Consider the following 15,736-nt stretch of genomic DNA (forward strand, 5'->3'; position numbering starts at 1 on the left):
AATGATTAGATCATTTAATTTAATGATGATTAATTTAATGATAATTTGATTTAATTTAATTTAATTGAATGATAATTTAATTTAGTTAGTGTTAAGTGCCCAGATTTGTGTTTATTTTAATTGCTCTACAAAGGAAACCTTAATAAATTAGTTATAAAATAACATTACTGAAACAACAATCAAGCGCTATTAGGTTTTGGTACTTTGTCTTTCGTCTGCGCATGCGTAAACCTCCGCCGCTCCACCCGCACAGGATACTACTGTTGTCATGACAACGTCGCTTACAGGAAAGTCAAAACTCCAATCTGACTTCTTTTAGATAAAGTTTTCTCCGCTGAGTCGTGCCTGTAACGTTAGCTCTAAAATAATAGTTGTTGGGTGAAATGGGTTTAGGTGAATATTCTTCAGAGAGGAATATTCCCCGTTAGAATGCTGTCGACCTGCAAAGGTGATTCGGCAGACCCGGAGCGAGGAGGTGCGGAGCCGGGGGCAGGGAAGCAAACCGACGGCCACGGAGGAGCTGAGAGCGGTGAAGAGAGACGACAAGGGCTCGGTGTTCAGGAGTGGCCCGACGGGTCCAGATACGAGGGAGGATTTGTGAACGGGTTCAAACACGGCAAAGGGAGGTACACCTGGAGTAACGGAGAGGTAATGTCACATCAACAAGAGAAAGAATCAGACACGACCCTCCTTTTTAAGTTTAGGTTTGCTAACGCTAGCTAGCTAAGTTCATTTTAGGAGTTTAGCTAACGTTATAGTTTTGAAACCAAATAGTCAGTTATAATAGGGTTATTCTGTTATGGTTTAACGTGTGTGTGTGAAGGTCAGAAATCTCTTACATAAACGTAATGACGTTTTTTTTTTACTATTAATTTCCCTGTCTGCTCCTTTGTGTAGTTCTATGAGGGCTCTTTCTACAAAGACTACAGACATGGAGATGGAGTGTACTGCTGGCCCACAGGCCACAAGTTCACTGGCAAGTTCTACCTCAACAGAAAGGAAGGATACGGACAGCAGCTGCTCCCGGATGGAGCCACCTTTCAGGTGAAACAGATGTATGACAGGCATTTGGATACATTTTTTTTTTAGTTTATAAATAAAAGTAAATAGCTAATGGACCTCTCCTCTCCTCTCAGGGTTTGTACCACACTGACCAGAGGTTTGGTCCAGGTGTGGTTAGTTATCCGGATGGGCGTGAGGATGTGGGTGTGTGGCTCGGGGAGCGCCTACTGAGGCTCTGTACCTCTGTAGAGGAGAACTTTAGCCTGAAGAAATTTCCTGAATATGCTGCCTACATGGAGCCAACTGCTGCCACAGATTCCCTGACTCAGGTACATGCTGACCACTGTCTCACCCAGTGGTGAACAGGTATGACAGACTGAAACGTCTTCATTTTCATACATGTATTCGCTTTTAAATGATCATGTCATAGTGTTTTTGAAATAGTGTTGAGATCCAAGTCTTAACAATGTTTGACCCAGCCAGTCAAACATCTCTCCTGACCATATTGCCCCAAACTTGGTCTTCCCACACCCAACCTCACAGAGTTAAATAACAGGTCCATTACACGCTTTGCAAAATCAGTAGAACGGGACACCACACACCCACTCAACCAATACCTCATCCCATTACCCTCAGGGCGCAGGTACCGAACTCTCAAATTCAGGAAAGCTCGACTCGGGAAGAGCTTGATCCCAGCAGCCATAGCTGCACTGAACAAAAGATCCCGTTGACTAAAAGTGTCCACCCCTGTAAATGACCATGTAATGTTTTGTGATGTTTTGTGATGTCTGTGATATGTCTGTGCTTGTGTTATCTGTGATCGATCTCTGTAAATGTACAGTTAGTGGAAACAAATTCCCCTCTGGGACAAATAAAGTAAGCCTAAGTCTAGTCAAACTATCTCTTTAAGACACTGGATCCCCCATGCTGGACAACACTGTAAGCAAAATGTTGTTCCAGGAAGTAGAACCTGGAGTCTCTCTGCGTGTACACTATACATGTTCTTGTATAAATTTGCAGAAGATTCTGAAATGACCTCTCTGCTCCTCTTTTCTCCTCACTAGCCTCCCACCAAAGGTCTACAGTCAGAAGCAAGGGCAGACTCTAGGGTATAGTACTACTACAGTTAACAACTAAATGAACTTTGTGACTGAACTCAAAACAGATCAGTTAATACCCCATCCTCCTCAGGTGGATACAGACGGGGATCTGCTGTCAGATGAGAATTTTATCCTTCCCCCTGGCATTGAGAGTTACTCAACAGATGGTGACCACTTGCCGTTGCCCCCTGGCCGGAGAAAAGAGCTGGATCAACTCTTCTTTGGCAAGCTGTGGGAGCCAGACGCTTACCCACATCGAGGCTATGAGCGGGACCCACTCTCCACCCTACCCTTACAGGCCCGCATGCAGGCCCATATACACAAACACAGGTTAGGCATACATCAGAAAAGTATTGTTTGAACATTGGTGCCAAAACACTTTTTACTGGTGCCACTGAGTAAGAGAAAGAACATAGATTATCATGTACAGGTACAGTTTTATAAGTAATAATATTTTTACTAACATTTATGTATTTCTTTGTGTGTCTCTCAGAATGCAGACTGAAAATGTGGGCTGGGACGTGGCGGCTGTCCTCTCTCTGAACAGGGACAGTTTTGGTCCTAAAGGACCTTTGGAAGTCAAATCAGAATTGTTGATCCAGCATGCTTCCCGAGGGGAACTGCAGGCCGTGTCAAAGATCCTCCAGACCGGTTTGGTCCACCCTGATGTAGCAGATTCACAGGGACACACTGCTCTGATCGTTGCCACGGTAATACATTATTACAGATTATTTGCCCGTTGTTTCATGATATAGTTGTTCAGTCATCTGCAAAATATTATTGTAATAGTCAAATATTCAACAATTAGCAGCATCTCCCATCCTTGACTGTGGCCACTTCCTAAGGCACACCAACAAAGTGACCTTAAAGTGCACATACCAGCATAATGACACATACCTACATATATACACCCACATACAGTTTTAAATCATTCTCTCATTTTAAAATAATTATTTCTCACATGCATGATAAGTTATTCTTTGGTTTTAGTCTCATGTTTGTCCCTCTGACTGTTTCATTTTGTTTCTTGTACCTGTCAGGTAAACTGCCATAATGATGTCATCCACCTGTTGTTGGATATGGGTGCTGATATTGACAAGTTGAATTGTGAAGGCATGTCTGCCCTGGCTGTGTGTCATGTCCTCTACTACCCTTTTCAGTCTCTGCACACCACTTTGGCTGAGTCACTTGCCAAAACTCAAGTAAGTTTCTACTTAATGTAGGTTTTTTACTCTGTGTTTCCTCCTTAGCACTACATCTGCAGGTCACATGTATGAAACCATGTTTTGTACTGACAGTTGAATTGAAACAATTTGCTCTGTAATGTGTCATCAGGTTTTGAGGTCTCCATCTGCATGTGGGAACAGTCCCCAGATCAGCCAAGTGGACTTCACAACAAACACATCCAGGTTTAACAACAGACCATAGACCACAAACACAAAGCAAAGTCACTGATAATGGTTCTGAAAATATTGTGTTTATAGATTTGTCACTCCGACAACAGTGTTACCACCCTTTGACCAGTGATGTCTCTAAAACAAGTTGATGCATTCATTTCAGTCCCCTGTTTCTTTTTGGTATTTTCAGGACAGCAGCAGATCAAACAGAGCACATCTTACATCACAGCAGTAAAGTGTCTAATAACAGTGAGCTCATCACTGTGGGCTGGCCTGGCCTGAATGAACCTGAGCCCTCTGCGGACACTAAGCACCTACAGGAGGAGCAGAGAAAAGACAAAGAGGAAGAAGGAGAGGAAAGAGACTGCAAGGAGACAGAGAGAGAAGGAAGGAGCAGGAGTGAGGATGAGAATAAGAGCAAAGAGGAGGGAAGAGAGACAGAGAGCAGCTGTGATCAAATGTGGGAAAATGGAGAAAGTGAGGAAAAAGTGGAGGAAGGAGAATTTAAGAAGACAGAGGAAGATTCAGAGCTCGGTGAGAGGAGTGAAACTGAGTCAAGTAAAGAGGATATGAAGGTGAGGGAGGAAGATGTAGAGAAGAGAATAAGGAATGTTCATGAAGAGGATGTAAAGGAGGGAGAAGAAGGAGGAAGTCCAGGCGTGCCTGGTGTGGAGCGCTCCATTCAGGTGCTCGATGGTCACATTGCTGTGGGCAGTGTGCAGTGGAGGGACTGTCGAGCTAAGGCAGCAGGAGGAGTTCAGGTATAAAGCACAGAGATCCCATGTTATAATTGGTTTGATAACTTGGTGCTTTTTTGAACAGGCTTTTGTCTACTGATCTGTCTATCTGCAGCAGGGCAAAGACAAACAACTAAACCAAAAACAAACCTTTGACTCCGCCTGCTCCGTCAGCAGCTACAACATCCATATCACAGAGGAAGTGATGCAGCGCTCCGCAGAAGCGCTGAGTCGCACAGGGATCCCTCAGCGCTCTGACACTCAGGAGACTGTACGCAAAATGGCTGCAATGAAAATTGAGTCAGTCCGTGTTTCCCTCAGTCCTCTCGTTCTCTGTGCTGTCTGTTCTGTTCTGATGACATTGATTTTGTGTGTGTTGTGTCTGTCTGACCAGGCACCGTGTTTGTTTGAACACTCTGAAGCTATTATTGGAACGGGGAGCTGACCCCAATGCATCCAAGGTCCCCATGCCTGTCCTCTTTTTAGCCATTATGGCGGCTGACGCTGAGGCCGTCAGGAGACTGCTGCTGTGTGGAGCTCGCACTGACATTCCCCTTTCACCTGAGGTAGAAAATATGTTGAGCCACAGAGAAAAATCTCACAACTCACACATGACAAAAACACAAGGAACCTTTCATCCATCATTTCCAAAATCCATAAAATAAGCCTCCACCTCTCATCTTTTGGTAGCGAAAAGGCCTGTATCCCCTGCATGTGGCCGCATTACTGCCAGGTCCAGCAGGTCCCACAATCACAGAGTTTCTGCTCCATGCTATCACTGACCCAGATGCACAGGCTTGTGACCAGAACGAGATTTATGAACCAGATAAGGTATGTGTGTTTTTGTCCTTTAAAGGGACAGTTCATCCCAAAGGCAAAAATACAAATTTTTCCTCTTACCTGAAGTGCTGTTAATCACTCTAAATTGTTTTGGTGTAAGTTTATTTGTTTAGTGTGAGTCAGTTTGGCAGCTTGTGGTGCTCAAAGCGCCAAAAAGAAGCCTTTCAAAAACTAAACAGCAATGTTTCTTTTCAGAAATTGTGACCAACTGTTTCACTGTGCAGAAAGAAGCATGTGTCTACCTCTAGCCCACTTAGCACCACTGAGCTAGCTAACATTACAGTTCATTCGAGGAGGACGCCATTAATGTTCACATCTCGCACTGCCATGAGCACGAGTCTCTCGTCCATGAATAGATGCATGCTTCCTTCTGCACAGTGACGCAGTTGGTAGGTGTAGTTAGGTACAAAGAAAATAGTTCCTATATGAAACTGCTCACAACAAGGTCTGTGGATTATCTTGAATAACTGGGTCATGTTGAGGTTTTCAGATATGTTTTTGGTGCTTTGAGCACCTCCAGCCATGTGGCATCTAGTTCCATTATATTCGAGAGAAGGCGGACACATTTACGACTGATATCTTCAACACTTGGCAACTCACACCAAAACAACCTAGACTGAAAAGCACCACTACAGGTAGGAGGAAAAATACGTTGTTTTGATTTATGGGTGAACTGTCCCTTTAAACGTTTTCGAGTCCTTTATAGTAATTCTTAAAGCAATTGTAAAACTGGTACGAAGGTCTCCGATTTTTTACAGATTTTTATGGATGCTCAGAAACCACTGAGCACCACCGAGAGCCCACATCTCAAAGAAGGAGGTCGAACGGCCCTGCATGTGGCCTGCCAGAGAGACAGTGACTATCGGGTCAGTTCATACCCTACATACACATGCTCACATCTACAGTATATACACCCTCACTGATAAAACATGATGCAGTTAACTGTTGTATATGTGTCGCATGTTGCACCTGTGATCACTGGTCATGTTGAGTGTATTTACCCAGTGTCCAAGGATGACACAGGATACATGTTACACTCACAAATACATGCAGAGCTCAAACAGTTTGTTGTTGCAGTATAAAAAGTTTATTTTACCTTCAACAGCATGACTTTAAATGTTTCTGTAAAAAAGGCTCAGTTTTAATCTGGCTAAGAAATACTACTAATGCAAAACTTTACATGGCTGTTGCCTTTCCAAAGAGTAAACAGCAAGGCAGAAAATCACAAATATCATGAGTCTTGCTCACAATATTTTGTTGTATTTAAAGGACCTGTGTATGTTATTTGCAGAATGCCAGCAAGGTGGTAGCCCTCCTGCTCTCCCACAGAGCCAGCACAGACCTCCTCTGGAGTGGACACTCACCTCTCTCCCTGGCTATAGCAAGTGGGAATGACCTGGTAGACCACACACACACACAAACTCACACTTCGACATATATATGCCTGCAACACCTCACATTGTCCTAAACCTGTTCCTTTTCTTGCTCAGGCAGTGGAGGAGCTATTGAATGGAGGTGCAAATCCCAACATCCCTCTGGGCTGCAGAGTGGGCAGTGCCCTGTGTGCCCTCGCCAACATCAACTACCACTTAGGTGGCAACAGAGCTAAGCTGGTACAGCACAGACATTAATGATGGATGAAAATGTTTGACAGAGATGTTTAAATCCTAAAGGCATTCAGTGGTTTAGATATTAGGCACAAAAAACAAAAATAAGTCTCACAGGCTTTCAGCACTTTCGGTCCGTTTATGTAGCAGCTAAATTTCCCAAATGGAGCTGCCTAATAATGTGACCATGTTGACAAGGTTTAGATTTTTTGCTTATATCCACTCATATTTTTGTCTGTACTCAGGTGTGCAAAGATTATTTTTCACTGTGAATGTAAAACACTTCGATTCAAAGTTTTATTCTGAAAGGCATGCCTGCTCACTCAGATGAGCTCAGCTTGTCAGTATCATATCGTCTCATATTTTGATCAATAAAGACTTGACAGCATTATCAGTCACATATTAGTCAGCAGTCATCATTGTGTCTGTGTATATGATAAAAAAATGGAAGAAAACAAGGAATTATTCATTTAATTGAATATTTTTTATAGTTTATTTATAGTTTTTATAGTCTGTATAGCTACACTGCCTATATTTACGCCCCTGAGTTGAATTCTGTGTATGTGTGTGTGTCTTTTATGTAGTTGGACATGTTAGCTAAGGCTGGTGCCGACATCTTGATGCCAGTTAGGATGGGTGATGAAGTGGGAACCGCAGTCGACTATGCACACTACTCCTTCAGCCAAGTAAAACACCAACTGCAAAAACACTGCACACATTTCAGTTGAATTCAGTCAAACACAAAAGCCTTGCAATAAATCGTATTTTTGTGACCATGAGGATCAGCTTTTGTGAAGACTGTCAAAAAGTTGTTGACCTGACTTTGTGGTTCTTCTTGAATACATACGTGGTAGAGTTGTACTGGACTGTGTTATATGGGCAGGTGTTTCTAATATTTTGCCCCCCTCAGCGGTGGTGAACACAGGAGGGGTGAATCTGTAGAATGTCATCTGAATAGCTGTCTGTATGTTATATGTTGCTATCTAGGACTCGCGTATCGCCAACACTCCCTTCCATGCTCTGAACATGCGGGAGAGGGAAACGTTCAAAGCACGGCATCAGCTGCTGAGCATGATGGGAGATCTGCTGAGACAGACTGCTGGCCAGAGGGAGAGAGAGAATTTAGAGAGAGAACAATACAGCACGTTGTATAGTCAGTACAGTGTATTTTTCATAGGAAAAGAAAATTATTTTGTGTTTTTGAGTATGGCAGTAAATCACAGTGTGTGTATGTGTGTGTGTACTGTATTTATGTAACAGGTACCAGTGGTACAGAGAGGTCTGTGCACACAGGGGCAGATGCCATTTCCTCAAATGCTCCCCTCCCCAGCTGTGAAAATCAACCACCCATTACAGAAAGCCACAGGTACATATACACATTCATGAAAGGCACCTACATTTTTTTTAACTTGTTCCTTGCCCAGCTTAACATCACATTGTAGTCCAAGAGTCCAAACTAAGGAAACAAATCTTTGAGGAGCCTGTGTCCAACTGTACGTGTATGAATCTTTTCTCAGGAAACCAGCGTTCAAGTTCTGCTATCACTGTGGTCGCTCTGTATGCGTGAAGCTGACTGCTTGTAGACGTTGCCACAAGGTCTTCTACTGCTCCAGGACCTGCAAGCTCAAAGCATGGAACCAAAGACACAAAGAGGAGTGTATACAGGTTACAGGTGGGAATCAGAGCGTCTCCATCCAACAGTTAGAACCCAGCAAACCCAAACAGCACCAGCCTCCAATCTCTTACCCAGGAGCACCAAAGCTCAGACCACAAATATCACCAAATAGGTTTTAATAAAATGACAATGTATAACTTTTCTCACAGTGTTTTGAATCTGTGATTTCTGTAGGATAAAGCCATGATGATTTACAATATCTGGGAAATACTTATTGCATTTTATATTTTGGATGAACAGGGGATGTAAATATATTGTTTATCTGTCTTTCTCAATCCAGCATCTGCTGATGGCGTCCAGAAGAGATCTGCATGTAAATCCCCAAGAGGCCCCAGGCCCTTGACTGCCATGATGAAACCCAAACCAGCCCCCAGGCTGCTGAGTGTCAAGTTGAAATCCCAAACAGTCCCCAAGCCTGTGAGCATGGCAGAGAAGGTCTTGGAGAGCCAAATCAACCTGAAGGAAAACTACAGTTGCAACTGATGGATACTAAAATTTCACATACTTAAAACCAGCTGAAGTACTTTACTACCTAATATCACACGTCTGTTACATCATCTCTTTTCTGATTCTGAGTCATTAATGTTACATGTTTGGCTGAATAGTGATGACTATATACTGTGCCATAATCATTTCTCTTTATAATATTTACTGGTAGGTTCACAAATCTGTTTTAATATTGGAATAATAGTGTAAGAATGTAATATGAATAACACTAAATAGCTGCATTTGCACATTTACAAATAAATCTAGTGGGAACTGGCACCAGATTTTGGCGTATGACTTATTTTATATCTGCACCTTCTGTCTAAAGCTATTACTGACAACTTTCATTGCCATACTATCCACTGGTTGATGCATTAAAAGTATGACAAAATATATAAACTAAGCACATAAAGTAAGGAAATTTGTGTTTGGTAGATTATTTTTTTGTTGTAACAATGCTTCTTGGCAACAAATCTTACACCGTTGGAAAGCCTGTTTATTTCCCTTTTAAATGGTGCCACATTTGTAAGGAACATGAATTTGTGGGAAGAGCAGCAGAGCTGAGCATGTGGGTGGCGTCCATGAAAAATTTGCCAAATCTTCTCTGCCAATGCCAAACAGTGTCTTTTGCTGTTGACTTGTTTGGTGGATTGGATGATTTATGGATGATTGGATAACTTCCTTTTTTAAAATGTAAAATCCTTATCAAAAAAGCTGCCAGAACTATCAAACAAATGCAGTGCAGTAAAATATTCAATATTTTCCTCAGAAAATAGTGTTAAGTAGGAGAAAATGACAAGTACATTATATTCCACCACTTTTAATAGCACTCACCTCGTTTGTATTTTAATGGCGTATTATATCTGGAAAATGTATTAAATGCAGAACGTTGTTTGAATGTCTCATCCAGATCTTTATAACAACGACATAATATATTTGGGGTTTTTTTTTTTGTTGTGCAAAGACAGGTGTGTTTTACATGATTACCGTAAATGACCCAATATTGGTCTGTTCTGTGTACTCATGAAAACAGCAGTAGGGTGAGGTTGCTGCTGTGCCCTGCGCCTTGCATCATATACTGATGAGTAAACAAAGGGACGGGCAACCGTGGACCAGGAGCAGGCTGACACACACAGCCTGGCAGTGAACACCGACGGTTAAAGACGCATTTTAAATTTACACTAAATAATAAGACGAAGCCGCCGGAACAACTGCAACTCCAGACGTCTACTCACTAAACTCCAGCAGGAAACGAACTAATTCAGAGGAGACTTTACGAACAAGCACCTTCCCAAACAGCGGGAGGAGGAAGTGAAGTTTAGTCGGGACAGGAGGAGGTATGAGCGCGGACAGAGAGGAGCAGGAAGACGAACTGCTCGCGCTCCAAAGTATCTTTGATTCGGAGGAGTTCGTCCGAGATGAGTCGAAGTCTGCCGGAGAAATCCGAGTGTGTGTCGAGCTGCCTGCGGGCTTTACTGTAACTCTGAAAGAAGGGAATCGAGCCGGTTAGAGAGATGTTATGTTGTTGATGACATGAGAAGAAGGGTGTGGATTAAAACAGCTATTGGCTTTGCACTTGAAACTAAATGAGACACCTTGTGTGGCCTCCTACTGTAAACAAAAATAACTCTTTCAAACACTTTTTTTGCAATGTATTATTTATTAATAATAATAAGTATATAATAATAATAATTAATAATAAGTTCAGTGTCCACACAATGAGTAAACCAGGAATGTTTTTTAAGGTATGAATACTTAACATTTGTAATATACTTTGGTCATGTTGTCTTGTTGTTGTTGTTTTTTCCTAAGGTGAATCACTGAGGCAGTATGACATTTCATTCCTTCCACCTCTGCTTCTGACCTTTGACCTCCCTGAGGACTACCCATCGTCCTCCCCTCCCTCCTTCACCCTCACCTGCAGCTGGCTGACACACACACAGGTAATCAGTAGAAGTCATGTGGCTCAGTTCAAACATTATTGGTCACATTTACAACCTGCCAGGTCAACAAAGACAGAGAATAATGAGTGCAGATTGCAGAGGCTCTATAAAGATTACATCAGTGTGTTTGCCCTCACCTCCCACAGCTCTCTGCACTGAGTGCTCAGCTCACTGATCTCTACCAGGCCACCGGAGGCGCTGTGGTGCTCTTCTCTTGGGTACAGTTTCTTAAAGAAGATGCCCTCAGGTTCCTGGACATCAATTCTCTGCTGGAGCTCCCCTCTGAAGAACAAGGCACCCTGTACAATAGCCAGGACTCCTTAAGTGCTGCACTCTCAGAGCCAAAGAATAATCAACACCCTCCAAAGCCAGGACCAACAGATATCCAGAGCTGTAATGTCTCAGATCCAGGTAAACCAGACCTCTCTACTCCAACTTTGGAAGTTGAACCTCCAACAGGGAGTTGTGCTGATGGCCGAGACCCTTCACCCTCAGACTCACAGGAAGCTTTGGCTTTGAGTCAAAACACCTCTAATGATTGGAACCATGTTGCAGAAGCCTCAGATGCAAGGGAGGCCCTTCAAACCACAGAATTTAAGGCTGACGATCAGAATGATCTGTCCTCAGCAGCAGGCACACTGAAGCCTCTTACATTTGCTCAATCTGATCAAAGTGACCAGGAAGATTTCTCAAATGAAGGAAACGTTTCAGCCTCATTATTGGGTCCTTCTAGCTCCTCACACCCACAGGATCTAAGTGAAGAAGGAGCTGCTTCTCTGCCCATCCACCCCAGAGAATCCCCCCAGAAAGAAGACCAAACATCCTCTGGTCTCTCCCTGACTCCATCACAAACTCTCCTGTCCCAGATCTTGATCTATAATGAGGCCCAGAAACAGAAAGTTTTTGCCACCACGGTGTTTGACTGTGGCGTGTGTTATACGGGCTGGCTCGGTTCGGACTGTGTGAAGTTGCCGGAGTGTGGCCACATCTTCTGTCAGGGCTGTCTTGCAAAGTTCTGCAGGGTCCAGATAACAGAGGGGAACGTCCGGAGTGTCACCTGTCCTGAGGCAGACTGCACTGCCACTCCTACACCTGCACAGGTACAGTCCTAACCTGTCTGTCTGGTGACTCTGCCAACTGCAGCCTCTTTCTGAAGCTTTTTTTTGTGTTTTGAAGATTAAGGATGCTGAAAACCTATGCTAGAGCTTTCCTGACAGACGTATTTAGATCCTTCATTTAAGTGAAAGTAACAACACAACAATTTTAAACATCAATTACAAGTAAAAGGATTGTATTCAACATTTTACTTAAAGGAACACTGTGTAAGATTTCGAGGGATTTAGTGACATCTAGCAGTGAAGACTGCAGATTGCAATCAGCTGAAACCTCTTCCAGTGAGAATGCCTTCAGTGTTCATTGTTCAGGAGGTTTTTAGCAGGAGCCGAATTATCTGTAGAGGTGTCTTCCTCTCCAAAACAAACAGGCCCAGTGATTTAAACCACTAAAACACAGAATAAATCAGTTTTACGTTACAATGTAGTGTTTATCCAATGTTGATTGGCATGTGAGAGACAGGCCTCTAGCCTAGCACCCACTACTTTGTGCTCACCTTTTTTCTCTGATGACTTAGGATCCAGACATTCAGGAGGTTTTCACAGAGAACAAAATTATCCGCAGAGATCTCTTCCTCACCAAATCAAACAGACATGGTGATTTCAACTGGTTAAAACACTGAATTAAGCAGTTTCACATGACAAAAAAAATCTGTTTATCCAACGCCCTTGTGGCCCTATGTAGAGTCAGTGTTTCTTTTGTTTGAATATACAACAGTTCTTATTTTCAGGAGATTATCCACCAAAGAAAACATACTTATGTATATTGTATTTAATCACTGCCCCTAAATCCTACACACTGGACCTTTAAGTAAGAGTACAGGGGTATTACTTAAATGTATGTAAAGTATCAAACATAAAAATACTCAATATGCAAAATAGGGTTTATATTATGTTATATTACTGTTGATGCATTAACATGTAAGAAGTCTGTTGAAGCTACAGGGGTTTGAGCTTAAGTACATTTTAGCTACTATATATATGGTGTTTGGCATTTTCATCTATACAAATGCTTCATAGATTATTTGGTATTAAGTTATTTATCTAGTTAGTTGTTTGTTGTTCAAATAAGAGCACTGGAGTAAAGGTATAAAGAAGCTTAAATGGCAATGCTCAAGTAAAGAACAAATACCTCAAAACTGTACTTAAGTACATGTACATGTCTAGGATGCGTACTTAGCGGGATATTTTGCAGTGTAAAAATGAATTTGATCAGTGATCTTGTCTGTTGGACAAACTGTGTAATGGAGATACTTTTTTAAAATCTCTCCGCACACATTTCTTTGGTCTTTCTGACTTGTTACCAAGGCTATATGTGGAGATATAGACCAATACCAGTATAGTATCTGCAATAAGTAGTGATGGCCAAGTGAAGCTTCATGAAGCTTTTTTTTTATTTTATGCTTTTTATTCAACAAAAGGTTGAAAGCACACTGAGCACGCTGACCATGAGTGTCACCTAGTGGGCTCAGAAAATAAAGAAAATGCTTCGTGAAGCTTCATTTGGCAATCACTAGCAATAAGCATATTGACTGATATATCGGTATGGCTCAGCAAAACATACAGCTATTTCTAAGCAAAAAAATACCTTGCATTTGGATGTAGATTAACTCCCCAACAAACACGTAGTCTCTTTGTGGCCTATTTGGTAGGTTAGGCATCTGGTTGGGGAGGAGCTGTTCAGCCGCTATGATCGTCTCCTGCTACAGTCAACTCTGGACAGCATGGCTGGTGTGTTTCCTTTTATTCTTTTTAAACAGAGAATATATTCAAAGCCTTTATACTTCGCAGTGCCCAGAGATAAGAATATAGTAATTCCTCTGGGAAAGTCAGAGAATATTTTATTAGTCACTGCTTATGAGTGTATTTAAATGATTTTTTAAAATTTGTTTCACTTAAAGCATGCCATTCTCAGCTGTTACTTTTAAGTCAATTGTAAAAATAAGACTAATATAAGACAGCTACACATTTGTTAAAAAATAAAATAAAATTTTACATTTGGTTCATGAAGGAGTCTCTGCTCATGTCCCTTCTTTCTTCCCCTCCTTGTAGATGTGGTGTACTGTCCTCGGCGTACCTGTGGTTCAGCCGTCATTCGGGATAAGTCCAGCAATGCTGCACTGTGCTTTGTGTGCAACTTTGCCTTCTGTGTCACCTGCAGGAAGACCTACCATGGGACATATGACTGTCAGGCAAAGAAAAACATGAAAATGCAGGAGGCACTGCAAGGCAATTTACACCTGCCACAGTCAAAAGGTACACAAGCATGTGTGTGTGTGTGTGTGTGTGTGTGTGTGTGTGTGTTTAAAACTGGACAATTTAGAAGAAGCGAAACAAACAGTGAGGAGATGTTCTGATGTTTTCATATCAATGTCTTGATTCATTTTCTACAGAAACATATCAGCTACTTGTAAGGTGAATTGAAATGATTACTCAATTAATCGATTAGTCAATCACCAGAATGTTAATCAGCAACTATTTTGATCATTAGTTAATTCGGGGTGGGAATGTCTAGGCACCTCACGATTTGATTACTATTCGGAGGGCAACGATTCAGTGATAAAACGCTTATCGATGCATCACAGTGCATCACAGTTTTTGATTTCTATACATGATTTATTTTCTCACTGTGTGACGACTTGATACTTTTAAAACATACTGTATTTGTAATGATCAATAATTAAACAGATGAATTTACTTGTATACAATGTGGCTCTTGTCCAGATACCTTTTCCCTTCAACCTTACAGCCAAAATGCTTCCATACCCAAGCATTTAAACCAGGGGGTGTAAGTTAGATTGTATCCACCTGTGGTTGCTCTTGGCAACCCATTGTGGGATATTTTTGCCAGCGTAGTGTCCAGTGTTTGCATACTGTAATATTTCACAGGCAAAAGTATCCAATTATCTTGCTGAGCAAAATGTGTAAGCATCATAAACATTTGTTTGCCACAGAGCTTATTTTCAGCAATAATTCAAAATCCAATGGAAAATCGATGCTAACTTGCGCGTTGGCCTACAGGAAAACATCATTGCTGGATCAGTCTATTACAAGTTAACTCAAGGGTGTGCCATGCAGTAGACTGTCCGGGTGCTGCACTGCTCTCGTGGTTGAGTTCAGCCTTTCTCTTTCCATCAACATCACATTATAAATAAGCATTTAGATAATCAATTATTAACATTTTTGAATCGATGCCGAATCGTCCACATCGTGGTGCATCTGAGAAGAGATTATTTCCTTCACCCTTACGGTCAAGTCATTTTTCAAACAAAAATGCTCAACATCCACTCATTTCAGCTTTCAGTTATTAGGATTTTTTGCATGTCTTTGTCCATGAATTTAATATATTTGAGTTTTGGACTGTTGGTCATACAAATCAATTTTCATGTGTTTCAAGTGTTTGGGCATTTTTCAATTTTCTGACACTTTATCAGAAAAATAAGCTAATGATTGATTAATGGAGAAATGTAAGTGGCAGATTAAGGAATAATATAAATAGTTGTTGCCCTACTGTAGCCCTACAAGAACTGTGTTAATGAGACACTGCTTCCATGTTTGAAATTTGGCTTGGTACATGTTGTGTGTTACTACTGACAATAGCTGTAATACTTTCAAATACGTTGAATCAGTCAATCTGTGAGAGTTACACAAACTGAAAGAGTGGAAAAACTGTCAAATTTATCTTACTATATAATGATGAAAACTCTGTCTGTGTGTGTGTCTGTTCCACGTTTTTCTCCTCACTGACTTGGTCAACCCATGTGAAATTTGGCACAGTGGTAGAGGGTCATGGGAGGATGTGAATGAAGCAATATTACATCAATTGGCCAAAGGGGG

At 41.7% G+C, this 15,736-nt stretch overlaps 2 protein-coding genes across 2 annotated transcripts in view; both read left to right on the forward strand.

The window, feature by feature from the left end:
* Positions 1-282: 282 nt before the first annotated feature.
* Positions 283-9,116, forward strand: ankmy1 (ankyrin repeat and MYND domain containing 1). Its single transcript, XM_050054929.1, has 20 exons — positions 283-648; positions 898-1,044; positions 1,137-1,331; positions 2,067-2,111; positions 2,194-2,432; positions 2,596-2,812; positions 3,143-3,304; positions 3,438-3,511; positions 3,690-4,260; positions 4,352-4,536; positions 4,631-4,802; positions 4,927-5,067; positions 5,835-5,942; positions 6,368-6,475; positions 6,567-6,689; positions 7,268-7,369; positions 7,671-7,836; positions 7,944-8,049; positions 8,201-8,355; positions 8,639-9,116. Exons 1-20 carry the CDS (start codon positions 430-432, stop codon positions 8,839-8,841), a joined length of 3,438 nt encoding a protein of 1,145 aa, XP_049910886.1. The 5' UTR covers positions 283-429; the 3' UTR covers positions 8,842-9,116.
* Positions 9,117-9,952: 836 nt separating this feature from the next.
* The window catches only part of LOC126396655 (E3 ubiquitin-protein ligase RNF14-like), an 8,750-nt gene continuing 2,966 nt past the window's right edge, over positions 9,953-15,736 (forward strand). The window contains exons 1-5 of the mRNA XM_050054886.1: positions 9,953-10,349; positions 10,657-10,787; positions 10,934-11,887; positions 13,552-13,630; positions 13,952-14,155. Of these exons, the coding sequence (XP_049910843.1) occupies positions 10,184-10,349; positions 10,657-10,787; positions 10,934-11,887; positions 13,552-13,630; positions 13,952-14,155 (1,534 nt within the window). The 5' untranslated portion in view covers positions 9,953-10,183. The remainder of the gene's footprint in view (positions 10,350-10,656; positions 10,788-10,933; positions 11,888-13,551; positions 13,631-13,951; positions 14,156-15,736) is intronic.

This window comes from Epinephelus moara, chromosome 10 (genome assembly GCF_006386435.1).
Source record: "Epinephelus moara isolate mb chromosome 10, YSFRI_EMoa_1.0, whole genome shotgun sequence".
Classification (NCBI taxonomy): domain Eukaryota; kingdom Metazoa; phylum Chordata; class Actinopteri; order Perciformes; family Serranidae; genus Epinephelus; species Epinephelus moara.

What these genes read in the sequence shown, in the direction of transcription:
- ankmy1 (XM_050054929.1), top strand. Translation starts at nt 430, where the DNA reads ATGCTGTCGACCTGCAAAGGTGATTCGGCAGACCCGGAGCGAGGAGGT. An exon ending in CTGCTCTGATCGTTGCCACG is followed by an intron (nt 2,813 to 3,142) that starts GTAATACATTAT and finishes TGTACCTGTCAG; the next exon opens with GTAAACTGCCATAATGATGT. An exon ending in AGGCAGCAGGAGGAGTTCAG is followed by an intron (nt 4,261 to 4,351) that starts GTATAAAGCACA and finishes GTCTATCTGCAG; the next exon opens with CAGGGCAAAGACAAACAACT.